Source organism: Rattus norvegicus, chromosome 16 (genome assembly GCF_021556685.1).
Source record: "Rattus norvegicus strain SHRSP/BbbUtx chromosome 16, alternate assembly SHRSP_T2T, whole genome shotgun sequence".
In the NCBI taxonomy this organism is placed as follows: Eukaryota; Metazoa; Chordata; class Mammalia; order Rodentia; family Muridae; genus Rattus; species Rattus norvegicus.
Genome location: NC_141549.1, coordinates 17,670,655 through 17,687,468, shown reverse-complemented (window position 1 = coordinate 17,687,468; position 16,814 = coordinate 17,670,655). Strand labels below are relative to the sequence as shown.

At 52.2% G+C, this 16,814-nt stretch overlaps 2 protein-coding genes across 7 annotated transcripts in view; one reads left to right on the top strand and one right to left on the bottom strand.

The window, feature by feature from the left end:
- Eps15l1 (epidermal growth factor receptor pathway substrate 15-like 1) overlaps positions 1 to 16,814 on the bottom strand; it is a 172,581-nt gene that overhangs the window by 67,181 nt on the left and 88,586 nt on the right.
- Positions 7,131 to 9,766, top strand: Klf2 (KLF transcription factor 2). Its single transcript, NM_001007684.2, has 3 exons — positions 7,131 to 7,218; positions 7,547 to 8,354; positions 8,925 to 9,766. Exons 1-3 carry the CDS (start codon positions 7,147 to 7,149, stop codon positions 9,098 to 9,100), a joined length of 1,056 nt encoding a protein of 351 aa, NP_001007685.1. The 5' UTR covers positions 7,131 to 7,146; the 3' UTR covers positions 9,101 to 9,766.

Here is a 16,814-nt window from a genome sequence, read left to right as displayed (position 1 = left end):
TGGAAGCGAAGCCAGACTTCACTCCTCGGCTTCCACAGGAGAGTTGGGATTCTCTCTTGTCCACCATATGGTGTCTTTCTTTTTTTATTTATTTTTTGGTTCTTTTTTTTGGAGCTGGGGACCGAACCCAGGGCCTTGCGCTTCCTAGGCAAGCGCTCTACCACTGAGCTAAATCCCCAACCCCATATGGTGTCTTTCAAAGTAACTTAGCCCTCTGTCAGTCAAAGAAGCCATGGCAGGGGTGTGGTACGGTCCATGGAAACACATTTGCACACACTGAGGTTTGGATTTCACAGAACGCCTCACATAGCTCAGGCCTCCAGGGCCCTGGAGGCACAGGCACTTGTGAGCTGCGATGACAGCGGAGCTGAGACCTGAACTCTGGTCCTCCAAACAGTAACAAGTGCTCTTGACGGCTAAGCATCCTCCAGTCTTTTCCTTGTTTTGGAGCTGCTTGGCCTCACACTCATCCAGGCCTTGCAGATTCTGAGTGACAAGTGTGCCCTGTAAGCGTGACTCTCATATCTTTATGAACACGCCACGGCCCGGGCTTCGGCGCCTCTGCTAGATGAGGAACCGACATCCGAAGGAGAAAGCCCTTGGTGCAAGGCCACCACTGCTAGAAGAAAGGAAGGCTCTAGTTCCACCAAAGACATGAAGGAGGCAAGAGAGCACGCAGTGCTCCTCAGGGCCAGGCCCCGTGTATAGCAAGTGATCAATGAATGATGCTCACCCTCTTACTCGGTCCCGCGTTTTCAGGTGAAGAGATGAGGGGATCTGACAAGAACCCAGGGAGTACAACCCGCTCCCTTTCATTCCCCCATCACCCCCACCCGACCCCACAGCAGGAAAGTACTCACTGAGCTATCTCAAAGTCCTGGGGTTATAGGAAGGAGGGATAAAAGTGCAAGGCCATCCTTAGGACCTATGTTGGGGCTAGCCTGAGCTACATGAGACCCTGTCTCCAACAGGCAAACGTAAATATGGAAGCCCCAGCAACAACGAGTCAACTGGAAAGTGGCTTTCCTCCACATTTTGCTAAAATTGCAGATAGTACAAAGTCCACCTTTGGGCTGGAGAGATGGCTCAGTGGTCGAGAGCACTGACTGCTCTTCCAGAGGTCCTGAGTTCAAATCTCGGCAACCACATGGCAGCTCACAACCATCTGTAATGGGATCTGATGCCCTCTTCTGGTGTGTCTGAGGACAGCTACATCATAAAGTCAGGCTTGGAGTGAATGCCTGCTCCAGAATAACATATCTTAAGAAGATGGAGACAGGGTGGGAAGAGAAACAAGAGGAGAGAAAAGGAGGTGGAGGAGCAAGAAGAACAAAGGAACTTTCTCTGTTTTTGTTTGTTTGTTTTTTAATTTTTGAGACAAGGTCAGAGGTTTACTTTGTAGCCCTGGCTATCCTGGAACCCAGTAAGTAGACCAGGCTGGCCTTGAACTCCTGCCTCTGCTCCTGAGTACTGGGATTAAAGGCATTCATTACCACTGGAGCACACTTTCAATAAAAGAAAGTGTTTCCAAATATCTGGGCAGTACCAGGACCTGACCACCCGGGACCCGCAGTAAACACTAAGTGGGAGCACGCACTGGGAAATACACAGCTGGATGTAAGTTCAATGCTGTCACTGTCACCCCTTAAGGTGATTAGGAGGCCTTGGAGGCTCAGCTGTGTTTTACGTGACGTCTTATCGGGTGCACTCCTGAGTTCTTAATATCAGGAATTTGGGCCAACTGCACACAATAACAGTTTTGGAGAAAACAGCTGGAAGAGAAAAGGCCCGTCTAGAGTCCAGCTGTGGAACAGAGTGAAAGAAAGTGGCCAGGAGCCAGAGACAGGAAGTCGCAGACTCCTACAGTGACAAAGACTACAGCCGGCGTGTACGTGTGCACACAGTCTGTGACTGCTTTGGATATATGGGCCACATATTTCTTTAGCTCTGTTACGTGCCCTCTGGACATTTATTTTTGGCCTGGATTTTTGAAACTTGTAAGTTTTCTTGAGTCCAAAGCTACACACATTCATCCTCTACTCATTGCAGACCTCCCAAGGCAGTCCCATATCTCGGACAGACAGAACCAATCAAACACAGCACGGATTTATAGGCTTGAGCCTGGGTGGGATGCAAGTACAGTGCCTGGAGCTCACAGTTAAGGAAGAGTTCAGCCATTCTGATCCAGGCCTCGATAAAGAAATAAATGGAATAGCAGTAAATACATTGTAGCTGGTGTGTGCTGTGTGGGGATCAATCCTAGCCCTTGAGAGCAGGAGGTAGAGGCAGCAGCTTTCTGTGAGTTTGAGGTCACGCTGGTTTTCATGGCAGGTTCTAGACTAGCCAGGGTGACACAGAGATCTTGTGTAAAGAAACGAAACCCTAGAAACACCGCACACATGTGTTACATTCTCAAATAATAAATATTCTAAAATGCCAAGAACAATTTAGTAATAATATTCTTTTTTTATTCTTTTTTTCATGAGAAGTTTCTCTGTGTAGCCCTGGCTCTCCTGGCACTCAGAGAGGTCAGCCCGCTCTCCCTCCTGAGTGCTGGGATTAAAGGTGTGTGCCACCACTGCCAGGCTAAGGATAATAAATTTCAATGACGCCCAGCTCAGTGATTACGTCTGATTGTGTCTGCTACCCTAGCTGATGTCTTTGGAAGTGATCAAGTCCCTTGGTGGAGAGGGGAACACATGACACCTGGAACTGGTGGTCCCCAATGCTTGGGGCATCTCCAGAGACACTAACACTAATAGTAACACTAAAGGACCCCCTATTCATACAGCACCCACCTTGTGAAGTCCTGACCCTACAGCTTTTGCGCTAGGGTGAGAAGAATGTGTCCTTTTTAAGGCTAAGATTGTGTCTTTACGCCTGTGTTTGTGAGTGTACGTGCCACGGTGCACAGAGGACCTCAGAGAGAAACCTTTGTAGGAATCATTTCTCCCCCTTCACTAGGTGAGTCCCATGCATGGAAATCTGGTGCTGAGTATGGGTGGTCAGCACTGTTACTAATAAACTACTCGCCAGTCCTAGTTTGCTTTTTGTGGAGATAGGGCCCTCACTCTGTTGCCTAGATTTGCCTCGAACTCACACCATCCTCCTGCCTCAGTTTCCACAAGCGTGGGATTCAAGGGGTGTGTCAAAGCTCCTGACTCACCTTGAACATCTCTCTATATGGGTGCTTGAGGACTGCCTCTGTGGCTCTGACACCCTTGAGACCTTCGGAGACGTACTGCTTGTCTAAGGGATAGGGCTGTTGATCTGATGTCAAACCCAGGGTAGGGCACCTCCTCATCTAGAGATTCAAGATGGCACATGGGGGCCGCAAAGCTGACTCGGCAGCTCAGATCACCAGCTGCTCTTCCAGAGGACCTGAGTCTAATCCCCAGCACCCACATGGCAACTCACAACGGTCTGTAACTCAAGTTCCAGGGGACACTGCACACACATATGTTGTACAGACACATGCAAAACATCTCTAAAGTAAACACAGTAATTTTTGGTTGCTTTTGAGACTGGGTCTTTCTAAGTAGCTCTGGCTGTCCTGGATCTCACTCTGTAGACCAGGCTGGCCCTGAACTCACAGAGATCTGAATGCTTTTGCCTCCAGAGTTCTGGAATTAAAGTCAAGCACCACCACTGCTGGGTTTTTTCTTTTCTTTTCTTTTTTCTTTTTTTATTTATTTTTATTTTTTTAGCAATTGAGAAGAAGAGACAGGCGGATCACTGTGAGTTACAGTCCAGTGAAGGGTACACAGTGTCTCAAACACCAGAGAAGAAAATAAAAACAAAGCCAAGCAAGATGGCTCGATGAGTAAGCTCTTGCTGTCAAGGCTAGATACACGAGTTCAATCCCTGAGACCCACATGGCAGGAGAGAACTGACTCCCACAGGTTGTCTTCTGACTTCCACATATGTGCTGTGGCATGTGTATGTCTTTAAGGTATGTGTGAACCGGTACAAACACATACCCTGACAAAAATAAAATATAAAAGAAGAAAATTAAAAGCAAAGCATTCAGAAAGAAACAGCAGCAAAGGAGGGAGGTTAGAGGATGCCTTGGAAGGCATGTGTGCTGGGAATGAATGGCTGCCCGGGACAAGAGCAGCGGCCTCCATAGAGGGCCGAGTGGGGCCTGTCTACAAAACAATAACCACACAAAACACATTACCCCACTGCATTACCCCACTGCATACAGACTCAAAGGCCTGGGTCCGGGAGGTCTCAGAGGCACTGGGTTCCAGTCAAGCCCAGCACGCAAGCACACTGAAAAATAAATGAATAAATGTAATGGACAAAATTAAAAGACATTTTATTTTAAATGTGCTCTTTAAATAATGCCCTTAGGAGAATTTGAAGGCTGGCCACCTACTAGGAAAAAAATCTTTCCAAACCTGTGGATCAAGCAGGGCCATAGATTCAGACAAAGGATTTAAAGTGCCTCCAGGAGCAAACAAAACGACCCATCTGAAACTATTCAGAAGATCTCCTAGGGCAAAGAGCACAGGAGAAGTGCAAAGAAAAGATATGCAGAAAGAGAAAATACACATTTCAAAAGTTCCCCCAGCCATAGGTGATATGCAAATGAGGACAATAAGTACCTGTGGGGAAGAAGAATTTCCCAGATCTCACAGGCAAGAGGTGGTCCCTGCCTGGGAGCCTGCTAGGCACTTCTGGACCCTGACAGAGCTTTGATCTTTTTAAGTGTGTGTGTGTGTGTGTGTGTGTGTGTGTGTGTGTGTGTGTACGTGTGCGTGCGCACTCGCGCGTGCACTTGTGTGTGGAGGTCAGATCACTACAGCTCTCTCCCTCCACGGTGTGGGCCTCCGGGGATTGAACTCAAACTGTCAGGCTTAGTTTGAAAGCATCCTTTTGACTCGTCTGCCCAGTTTTGGCTCTGAGCCACTGATCTTCTGGCCACGGCCTCAACTCAGTGCTGGGCCAACAGGCTCTTGTGTTATTTAGTATGCAGTCACTTGGCGGTTCCCTGAGTGAATCTATTCTAGTGTTGGTGAATACCAGGGTCCCCAGATACTCAAACCACTTAGTAAAGGCCACGAATGCCCCGGAGTTGAGGTTACAGCCCCATGTGGCTGTGTAGAACCACTCGTAAGCACTGAACCAGCTCACCACTGGGTGGGTTATAACCAATGCCACAGGACAGCTTTGATATCGTTATTCTGTGTTAATTAGGAACATAAGAAAAAGACTTCTTGTTTTCAGACTTAGCCCCTACAGATCCCCAGGACAGGTGGTGTGGCCTGTGATACCAGCACCTTGGAGGCAGAGGCAGGAGGATTACCATCCTGGGCAATATAAGAAAAACCTATTACATACACCCCGCAAATGAAAACAAACAGAACTCCCTCCTCATCACTTCCTACAGAATCCTGAACCTTGGACGAAATGACCCAAATCTTATCTTTTGCTCCTTATGGTAAATGGAAACTGAGGCACACACAGGTGCTCAGACCTGAATACACGGCATGACTTTTGCTCCGAGTGAAACACACGCGGTATTCTCCCCTTTGTGGTGAGGGGCCGAGGTGGGTCCTCAGTCCTAGAGGACTTCTCGTCAGACCTTCCTTAACCAAGCCAGTGTTTCAGTCTCACACGCTGCCTCCACACACGGCCATAGAGATTTGGAGCAGATGTGTGATGTCTACTCTGACGTTTTGTGGGAAGGACCTGAGGACAGTTGGGGCTGATGTTACAGACCAGTGTCTGTAATTCACCAATGTTGGGAAGAGCAGAGTTTCTGCTCAAAATCACAGCAGTAGACAAGGGGCTGGGCGTGGGACCTGTTGCCTCCCATCCCTGCTGGGCTCCTTGGTGTCACTGTACCCAAGTACACAGGCTGACTGCATCCCTCTACCTCCTGGCTTCCGGTCACAGCTTCAAACAATGCCCTTCCTCTCTCTCTGGCTTTCTCCAGATCTTGCCTCAACATTAGACTCCTGGGTGAAGGTCAAAAATTGCACCACTGTCCCTCCCCAGTCCCCACCACAAACTTCCTCCTCTTCCATTGTTCCCTTTTCTCTTTTCGGGCCCTGTGGGTATTATGCATATTTATTTGATGCGCCCATCCCCCAGTGAGTACCCCTTGCCCTTCTAGTCAGACTGACAACCCTTCCCAGAACCCTGGGCCCAGCTTCCCTGCACTTGAAGGGTCTATCTGAGGTTTATGCGGGAAGTGAAAAGGTCCCAAAGAGACCCAGTACTTTGTATCTATCTATCTATCTATCTATCTATCTATCTATCTATCTATCTATCTATCATAACTTATTACATTGCTACCGTGTGTGTGTGTTTGTGTGTTTGCATGTGTGCTGTGGAGGTCTGAGGACGACTTATGAGAATGGATTCTCTCCTTTGGGGAATTGAACTCTTGGGATGAGGCTTGTAAGCAGACGTTAAGCCATCATGCCTGCCTCCAACGTTTGTTTCTTTTTCGAGTCAGGTCTCTTGATCCTAATGCTTTCAACCTCCCAAATGTTCTGAAGACAAGCATATACCACCATGCCATGGTTTCGGTCGGTCGGTCTCTGTCTCTCTGTGTGCACGCGCGCTCGCACGCGTTCATGTGGGCGTGCATGTGTGTATTAAGAGGGATACGCTGCTCCAGGCTGGCCTCAACTCCCTTTTAGGCAGGCCCCAAACTCTTCATCCTCCAGTCTCAGTTTCCAAGGTAGCTTAAACAAGGATTTCACAGAGCGTTCCTCGGGTGAGCACAGTAGTGACTCCAGACTCCCCATGCATCGGTCCAGGTTTCCCGGGGCCTGAGGCTGGGGAGACACCGGGGAAGCCTTGTCACACCGTGTTCCCCGCGGAGTGCCAGGTGCCACCCCCGCGCGCTAACTATGCTGTTTTGCCTGGCTTGTTGACGCCGTCGCCAAGGGGACGGACGGGGCGGGGCCCGGGCCCGGGGGCGGGGACTGAGGCGCGCAGCCCGGGGTCCCGTAGTGGCTGCCACAGCCGCCGCCGCCAGGCTTATATACCGCGGCTAAATTTAGGCTGAGCTCGGAGCTCGTCCCCATCCGGGACGCGTTTCCGTCGACGCCTCCTAGCCCCGCCCTCTGTGTCTGCCGCGCCTATAAGGCCTGGGTGGGCCCGGCCACAGCACACACAGTCCCTGCCATGGCGCTCAGCGAGCCTATCTTGCCGTCCTTTGCCACTTTCGCCAGCCCCTGCGAGCGCGGCCTCCAGGAGGTGAGGGCAGCGAGGGTCCGCGGGCGGCGGGGTATCAGGGTATCAGACCATAGGGTGCAGGAGCGAGTACTGGAGATGACAAGGTCCGGGGTGCGGACCGCTGGCGGCGGTGGGAGACCGACCTCAGGGCGCCGGTAGTTAGATTGTCATCCGTGAGGACTTAGACCTCAGGCTGTGGGGCAGGAGGGAGGGTGCAGGGACTGAAGACACGCGCGCCGAGGGATGCCGTGCACTGGGTGCAGACCCCAATGGCCTAGGAGTTAGACTTTGGGGTGCAGGGTAGCAGGAGGAAGCCCCGCGCTCACGTCCCGCGCCCTGTCTCCTGCAGCGCTGGCCGCGAAATGAGCCCGAGGCGGGCAGCACGGATGAGGACCTAAACAGCGTGCTGGACTTCATCCTGTCCATGGGACTGGACGGCCTGGGCGCCGAGAACCCTCCCGAGCCCCCACCGCAGCCCCCGCCTCCTGCGTTCTACTACCCGGAGCCGGGTGCCCCTCCGCCCTATGGCACCCCGGCGGCTGGCCTGGGAACGGAGCTGCTGCGCCCGGATCTGGATGCGCCTCAGGGGCCGGCTCTACACGGCCGCTTCCTCCTCGCGCCTCCCGGGCGGCTGGTGAAAGCCGAGCCCCCGGAGGTGGACGGCGGCGGCTACGGGTGCGCAGCCGGCTTGGCTCGCGGACCGCGCGGGCTGAAGCTCGAGGGCGCCCTGGGAGCGACAGGTGCATGCATGCGGGGTCCTGCTGGCCGTCCCCCACCGCCCTCCGACACGCCGCCGCTCAGCCCCGACGGCCCCCCGCGCCTCCCGGCGCCCGGTCCCCGCAACCCGTTCCCGCCACCCTTCGGCCCCGGCCCCAGCTTCGGCGGCCCCGGCCCCGCGTTGCACTACGGGCCGCCCGCTCCCGGCGCTTTCGGTCTCTTCGACGACGCGGCGGCGGCTCTGGGTCTTGCTCCCCCTGCCACGCGCGGTCTCCTCACGCCGCCCTCGTCCCCGCTGGAGCTGTTGGAGGCCAAGCCCAAGCGCGGCCGCCGCTCCTGGCCCCGCAAGCGCGCCGCCACGCACACTTGCAGCTACACCAACTGCGGCAAGACCTACACCAAGAGTTCGCACCTAAAGGCGCATCTGAGGACGCACACAGGTGGGCGCCTGGCCTCACTCCCCGGAGCTGCAGCAGTGGGATGGATGGGAGCGAGTTCAGGAACAGGCTAGGTTAGAGAGGGAGAGCCTGTCCATCCTCCGGAAGGGAAATGGATACTGTCCCCAGAGTCTGGCTCTGGCAAGGGGGAGTGGCAGTTTAACGGATTGGCTACGGGGAAGGGACTCGGTTCTCAAGAATTCTGGACAGTGCAGGTGTAGTAGGGTCTGTGAGGGACATATTTAAAGAAGCTGGGGAGGGTTGGGCTGGGGCTAAGCTGGACGACTAACACCCCCAGCAGCACTGCATATAAAACCCTGGCATGGTGGCTTGAGCCTGTCATCTCGGCACTGAGCAGAACAGGAATTCAGACCTAATCTCAGAATGTTAGGGAAGGGGTGCGCCCGAGCCTGCTTGTGGTCAGCTTCAGGAGCCCAAGGGTATAATCTGTTTGGATTAGATATGGGTGGGGATGAGATTGGAGAGGGAGGGGGGTCAGTGCTATCAGGTGCTGCCCGCCCGGAATAGGCTTTCGGGGAAACTGAGGCTTAATGTCCTTCCTTTCTGCTATAGGTGAGAAGCCTTATCATTGCAACTGGGACGGCTGCGGCTGGAAGTTCGCGCGCTCTGACGAGCTTACCCGCCACTACCGCAAGCACACGGGTCACAGGCCCTTCCAGTGCCACTTGTGCGACCGGGCCTTCTCCAGGTCCGACCACCTGGCTCTGCACATGAAGCGACACATGTAGCCTGGGTCGACTCGGCCAGCCCATGAGCGACTGTGGCGGGTTCCACGCGCCGGGCACGGCCCCCTTGCAACAAACTGACTGTTATTTATTGGACCCTGAGGACGGAGTCGGACAAGAGTGGCCACAGGAAAATGACTTTGCCACCAGTTCCGGCTCCCACCGTGACTGAAGGCTCCAGGAAAGAAGACAGGAGCCTGTGAAGAATGTTTTCAAAATGGTGCAATAATTGACTTCTTTCTCTCGGGTTCCCACTAGAGGATCGAGGCTAGCCTTGTGAGAAATGCCTTTGAGTTTACTATCCCCAACTATCCCCAACGTTGTTTTTATAATATTGTATATAAGTGACCGTGGCAATCTGTATGACTATAAGGGAGACGATGGCATCTCTGTCGCCTGCTTCGTTTTTATAACTCTTTTTTTAATTAAAAAAGTTTTGGATCTTTGGAGGAATCATGGTAGTGCTGTGGCTGGGGATGGAGGAGGGGCTGCGGGTTCTGTATAAATGTAAACATAGTGTTTGAGGATTGGGCACAGGCTATTTTAAGTCTGCTACTTTGAGCCGTAATTTTCCCCCTTGTATCCCAGAGCTGGGAAAGCGATGGTTCCACTGATGTGGCCATCCCTTTTTTAGAAAGAAAAAAGAAAATTAAAAACCTTTTCCTGGTATCTTCTCGGGGCTGAGCCAAACTTAGGAGCGTGCCGGTGGTTTGTGTGTGTGTGCGTGCGTGTGTGTGTGTGTGTGTGTGTGTGTGTGTGTGTGTGTGCGCGCGCGCATGTGTGTGTTTCCAGCAGGATTTCTCTGTAGCCCTGACTGTCCTGGAGCTCAGGCTGCCCTTGAACTTACAGAGATCCGCCTGCCTCTTGGCTCTGCCTCCTGAGTGCTGGGACTAAAGACGTGCTCTCCCTCTGCTTCACTCATTACTTTTTTTCTAATATGTAGACTATGCTAGCACAACCTCAGATCCTTGCCTCTGCCTCTTAGATATGGGTATCCGCCTTTTTATAGGGGTAAAAATCCGCGGTATAAGTTTTTCTCCCTTCACTTTCAGGGTTTTCCCCCTCCTTGTACTACGCTTATTTTTCTGTATTTTAGAGGGTTGCACAGGTTGCAGTGCAATCCGGACAGAGGATGACGAGAGCTGCGCTGCTCCACAGCTCCTAGGATTCAACTCTGGCCTTTATGCATGGCTGCAGGCACCCTTACCCAGTTGAGCCGTCTCATGGTCTGTGCACGGAGAGCTGTTACATGTGAGCATGGTGACGCGCGACACCTGACTTTCCTTTCTGTTATTTTGGACAGGCTGGGATGATCTGTCCCTCATGCCGGGGGGCACAGTGGTGGTGGTGGTTTTGTAGTAACCCACCTGGGTTGTGTTGGAGAATGAGACCCAACTGCAGCGCCTGTGGGCATCCAGCCCCTCCACCCTCCAGTCTCCCTCTCATTGGCAGGTGCCTCTTCTGCCCAGGGCCCCCGTAACCATGGCTACTGACAATTGCACTTTACTTCCGGAAAGTGAAAATCGCCCTTGGGTAGAGCCCAGTTTTAAGCCACTCTCACCCTAGTTGCGACAGAAGCAGGGGTTTCCTCCATCTCTCCATCCTCCCCCTCCCACGGTGGCCCTGGAAACAGCTGACAACTCTGGTAATCTGTGAAAAGCAGAAACGAGGATGATAATGTGATTCATATTTTGAGAGTAAATACTGAGGCTCACTTCCGCTGCAGAGGGAGGATGGGTGAGCTCTCGGTGCCCTTTGTGAACCACTTCTGCAAAACTCCCAAACCCCAAGGCAGCCCCTCAGCCTGGGCCGGAGCGGGGAGCAGAACTCCTCGCTGGAGCTTGCCCTGGGCTGGGGGCACCTCTCAAGGGAGTTAGTGTTTGTTTTTGTTTGCTTTTTACCTTTTGTGCAACGTGTGTGTGTGCTGCGGTGGTAGTCGCGCCAGGATACTGGCCCTGGGACTGCACCACTGTGTCCCCATGGTTTAATGATCTGGGCTGTGTTGATTTGGCCTGCTTTGCTGGGGCAGAGAGTGGTCTGCCTCTGAGTCATACCCTCAGCCTGTAAATAATCACTCGCACAGCCCCGCAGCCTTCCCTAGAAACTGCTGCCTGAAACTAGACTCACGCGCCATTTTTTTTTTTTTTTTTCCTTTTTTGCTCTCAGGTAGCCAAGGTTGGTCTCCAATTTACTACATTGCTCTATCCTCAGCCTAAGGGACAGTCAATATTTTTTCTTGGAGAACACCTCCAGCTGTCCCTTCGAGGGTTCTGAGGCTAGTTACAGGCCAATTGGGAAGCCGCACTGCGCAGGACAGTTTGCTTCCTGTGCGCTGCCAATGGACAGAGGGAGAGGTACCTCCTTCGCGCTGATTGGGCAGCAGGGCCACACGGGCAAACCCAGAGGCATCTGGCCTCTCTTCTCCCCACTCAGACAAGGGTCAACTTGTGTGTACTCTGGAAGTCTAGTTTGGGACTCTGAGGGATACCCACTGAAGACATTTTCGATTGTCACCCTGGAGGTTCCAGCTAGATGGTATCTAAATGATGAATAGGGCAGCCCCCTGCCTTCCTCAGAGACTTTCAGTCCCTGCTGTGAGTCGTGCTGGGGCAGAGCACCCTGGACGTCATCCAGAGAGGTGTGAAGAAAATTTAATGACTATTCTTGGGAATTCTGGGAAAAGATAGGACGTTGGACAATTTTCTTCCCTCTGGAAAAGCTAATCACAGCCTTGTGTCTGTTTTTTGTTTTATTTTGTTTGAGACAGATCACTCTATGTAGCTCTGATTGGCTTGGAAGTCACTACAGCAGGCTGGACAGGACAAATAGATCTACCTGCCGGTGCCCCTAGAGAGCTGTGACTAAAGGCAAGTGCACCAGGCAGGGCCATCCATGGCCTTAGAGGAAGTGTGAACTATTGGGTCAGTGAGATGGCTCAGTGGACAAAGACGATTGCTGCCAAGGCTTGTCCTGCCTGAGTTCCATTCCTGGGACCCACGCAGTGGGAAAAGCAAACTGGGTTCTACAGTTACCCTCTGGCCTCCACCCCTATGTCCACACAAAATATATAAAACATAAAATATTAACTATAAAAAAACCGTCACGCTTTACAACCCACCCGACCCAACAGTTCTTATTTTGTGGGTGGGTGGGGCAGGCCCTGGTTCGTGGCTGAATTGTTTTCACAAAGCTGTAGTTACTGGTGTGACCTTTCTTCCCTTCAGAACGATAAGCAGTTTTTATGTTTTTCACCTCTGTCTCACCCCCCCCCCCAATCCTTCGTAATATTCACTTAGGTATTTTGGAGAGTGCTTATGCAAATAGACGCTGAGGTTACGTTTTCTTCTTTCTAGTATTCGCTAATACAACCGCACACGCGGCATTTATAACGTGTCAGCTATTCTAAGTCACCTGTGTGCACATGCATGGGGAGGCCTGAGGTCCACGTCGGAATCCTCATATCTCCACCTTCTTCAATGAGGCAGGGTCTCTAAATCAACCCCCGATCTCCCTGTGGCTCCTCTGGCTAGCCAGCTTGCCCTGGGAATCCCCTGTCTCTGCCTTCTGTGGCTAGAACTGAAGGCGGGTTACCACCCCCACGCGGCATTTACACCATTGCCGGGCATCTCATCGAAGTTAGCTTGCTTTCACCTCTGAGCCATCTCCTCAGCCCCCACGACACCACTTTATAGCAAACATTTGAGAGCCCACAGGAGGCAGCATGGACAGAGGGGCTCTGCAAACTGACCCTCTGTGAGTATCTAGGGCTGGCTTCAGATGGTTCCCAGGGCAGGGTCACACAGGAGAGAAGGGAAGAATCCTTCTACCTCCAGCTGCATTTCCTGACTTTATGGGGCCCTGAGGGGTGTTGTCAGCAGGGAGAGTCCCTGACTCAGCAGGGAACCCAGCAACTCTGGAATCACCCACAGCTCAAGCTGGCTGGCTGTTCAGAAGGTACAGGTAGTGTCTGGTCGCCTGTGCCTGTCTATGCTAGTGACTCTTCATCGAAACTTGATTGACAGGGGACTCTATGTTATCTCTGGGACCTGAGTGTTGAGCGGAGCCCCTGTCCCCCTCCCCTAGCCTCTCCCCGAGTCCTTCATCCCAGCCACCTATCAGGTCCCAATCCATCCCCCAGACCCCCACAAGCTATCCCCTGCCATCCCAGGTACCAAAAGGTGGCATCTCCTATCCCTTAGGGGTTGGATGGAATCTTCAGGGCTGTAACAGAAGGGTTAGGAGTGGACCCACCATAACTTGACCTGCATAGATGAATGACCAGAGTTGTGACTGAAGCAGTAGGATTGCTGCAAGTTCAAAGCGAGCCTGGGCTACAGAACCTGTCTTGAAACAGAAGAGCCAGGTGTGGTGATCTCACTTTTCCCTCCAACACTTATGAGACAGAGCAGAGAGTCACTTCAGGGCACCCTCAACTGCATGGAGAGGTCTGTCCGTCCGTCCGTCCCTCCCTCCCTCCCTTTCTTCAGGCAAGGTGTCTCAGGCTTGCCTCAGACTCAGCTATCCGTCCTCAGCCTCCCATGTATGTATGAGGAAGAGCGGCCTCCCTCTCTCCCCATCCACTCACCCACTCTGCACTTATTCCCAAGGCCTTAGCCTCGTGTCTCCTGTAGCCTCCCTGAAAGTCAGGAGTAAGGGCAACCTGTGCCAAGTGCCCTCCTGTGACTGATCAACTCACACCTACCTGTGGCCTCTCCAGACTCCTCCTGGCACAGACTTCTTCAATGACCCTACTTCTGTCCTCCCAGCAAGCCTAGGAAAAGGTACACAACTCTCGCTGTGGAGAATGTAACCCTGCTCTCACTGTGCAGTCCTGAAACTCACCCTGTCAACCGGCCGGCCTCCATCTCCACATCTCTGCCTCTTCAGTGCTGGGATTGAAGGCGCACGTGTGTCTGAGACCAGAGAGTCCAGAGAGAGCACTAGATCCCCTGGACCTGGAGTCACAGATGTTGTGAGCTGCTATGTGGGTACTGGAAACCAAACCTTAGCCGCCAGTTCATCTCTCTAGCTCCAGTTAATTTTTGAGACATGATATCAGACTGGCTTTAAACTTGCCATCCTCCTGCCTCAGCTTTCTGAGTGCGAGTTGGCAAGTATGTACCACCATATCTGGTCTCCCTCTATTTTATTTTATGGATTTATTTTTGCTTTTCTCTCCCCACCCCTCTCTGTAGGTTTGGCTGCAAGCTCCTCCTTCCAACAGGGCCATCTTGCTGACCCCACTCTAGTACTGGGTTTAGAGTACAGCCATAGGCTGTAGGTGTGAAGGTGGGTGGAAAACCCAGAACTCTGGCTCGGCTCTCAGTCAAGCCCTCTGCACATTCCTTCCCAGGCTTAGAAACATCCAGCTGTTCAGACGCCACACCAGTGCATGTCCCCATTTCCTGGAAGCCCCACCCCTTCCCCTCCCTGTGTGCTCTTTCCAGACTCTGAATGCCCAGCAGATGTGCATTTTCCAGGAAATTTTCTACCAGGACGGCACAGACTGAGAGGCCATGATCCTGGGTCCCTGGGGCACCTAGGCCTCAGAGCATTCCCTGGAAAGCAAAACAGCGCAGTGAAGGTGTGACTCAGATCTCAATCCCAGACCTAGGCCCGAGGAGACACCTGCCAGAGTCCTGGACAGAGCCATCCAAATAGCCCAAAGTTAGGAATGGCCAGAGGGCTCTCTGTCCAGGAATGCAGACACCTACACATCCCAACAGCCAGAACCACTTTTTTTTTCTTTTTTTCGGAGCTGGGGACCGAACCCAGGGCCTTGCTCTTGCTAGGCAAGCGCTCTACCACTGAGCTAAATCCCTAACCCCCAGAACCACTTCTTTATGACTCACCAGGACACCTTGCCTCAATGGCTCCCCTTGCAAGGATGTGTGAACTTTCCAGCCCCTGGGACACCAGCACTGCCTCCAACCTGTGCCCTTTGTCTGATAAGTCATGGCTCTTGACTTCTCACCCCAGGACCTTTGACCTCTCACCCCAGGACATTTCTGGTTTCCCCTGTTCTCCATGCCAGTCTGCCGACATATTTACAGAGTGTGGACTACACAGTGGGTCCTGCAGTCTCTATCTTTGAGTCTCTCTGTCCACGGAGCAGTGGTCTGTGCTTCCTGGGGTAGGGTGTCAGGGTGTCAGGGGAGAGGTCTGTTTGTGGGATTTCAGGGAGGGAGGTCAGCTCAGCAGGAATGTATTCCAAGGGAATGGCTGTGGAAGTGGATGGTACTAGGAAGCAGTGGAGGGACAAGGGCAGAGGGTGACCATCAGCTTGGTGTCCAGTTTGGTATTCTGGGATGGCCTTTAGCTGGGAGGGGCCCTGCCTTTCCTCACTGGCCCATGGCACCCTTTCCCTTGTATCAAAGGGTTACATACTCTTGATTTTTGGGAGAACACCTTGTGGGTTCTGAGCTGGAACTCTGTGAGTCTACACCAGGCCAAGTTCCTGCCAACACAGAGAACTGTGCAAAGAATTCTGAAACTGGGGAGGAGCTAGCTAGGGGTGAGGACACACACCTCTCAGCTTGTGCCTATGAAAACCTTCTCTTTTTGAAAATTAATTTATCTATTCACTTTTCCTCCCAATATCTGTAACCCCCTCTCCTCCCAGTCCCTGCCATCTCTTGCAGCTCCTCCCTCATTTTTTAAAAATAGACTAGGGATGAACTCAGGATGTTACTCATGCTACACAGGTGCTCTGAGGTTGAGCCATGTCCATAGCCCCCCACTGGGGGATTCTAGGCAGGGCTCCACTCCTGAGTCACGGCCCCAACTTTTTCACTTTTAAATGAACGGGGTTTATTTTTACTTTTACCCATGGATGTCCAGAAAGTGGGGTCTCATCCCTCAGAGCTCAAGTTACAGGTGCTTTTGAGTTTCCAGATGTGGGTGTTAGGATCGGAACTCCAGTCCTCGGATAGAGCAAAGGTTTACCAGCTGAGCTGCAAGCCTGCACCTCTTCCCTTTTTATCCTGAAAGAGTTCTGGTCTTGAACTCCTTTCTGTTCCTTGCCTTTCTCTGCTGTCCCGGTTTGTAGCCAGTCTTTTGCTACTTGTTTCTTTTTTTTCTTCCACCTTTCTCCACTCTATTTCCTCTACCCTTTCAGCCCCCTAACACTACCTAGAAGAGAACAAAGGATAGAGGGGAGAGAGGAGAGAAATTCCTGAATAAAGTCAGGGGTAGGAAAGGAGGGACGTTCTTATCCTTAGACTACTTCCTGCTGACTGGGGCATCGAGTTCCTTGAAGCAAGTCTGGTTTTCAGCATCCTGGTACCTGATTTCTTCTTGTTGTTGTTTCTTCTTTGCACACAAGTACTTAACAAACTGCAACCAGTAACAACAAGGAATGAGTCATCCCTGTCAGGGCCCTAACATTGATACACCCTCCGAAAAGCCCCCAGAATTCCAAAGGTCACGAAATCACAGAAACTCAGTGCAGCTGGCAAAATCACACCTGTGCTAGGGCACGAGGCAAGTCATAGTCAAGTGGACAGGCTGAAGCAGCCCCAGCGCCCACTCCTGGGATTCAAAAGAAAACACATTCCTATCTCTGTTTTTAAAGAAACAAAAATGGAGAGAGGAAAAGGAGGAAGATGGAGAGAAGAGAGGAAGCTGCCAGGAGGAGGAGATGGTCAATGAGCCCATGGCCAGGAGAAACAGCAAGTATCTAGCTCGCCGACTTTCGGGAAACCATTGCAAAGATGCT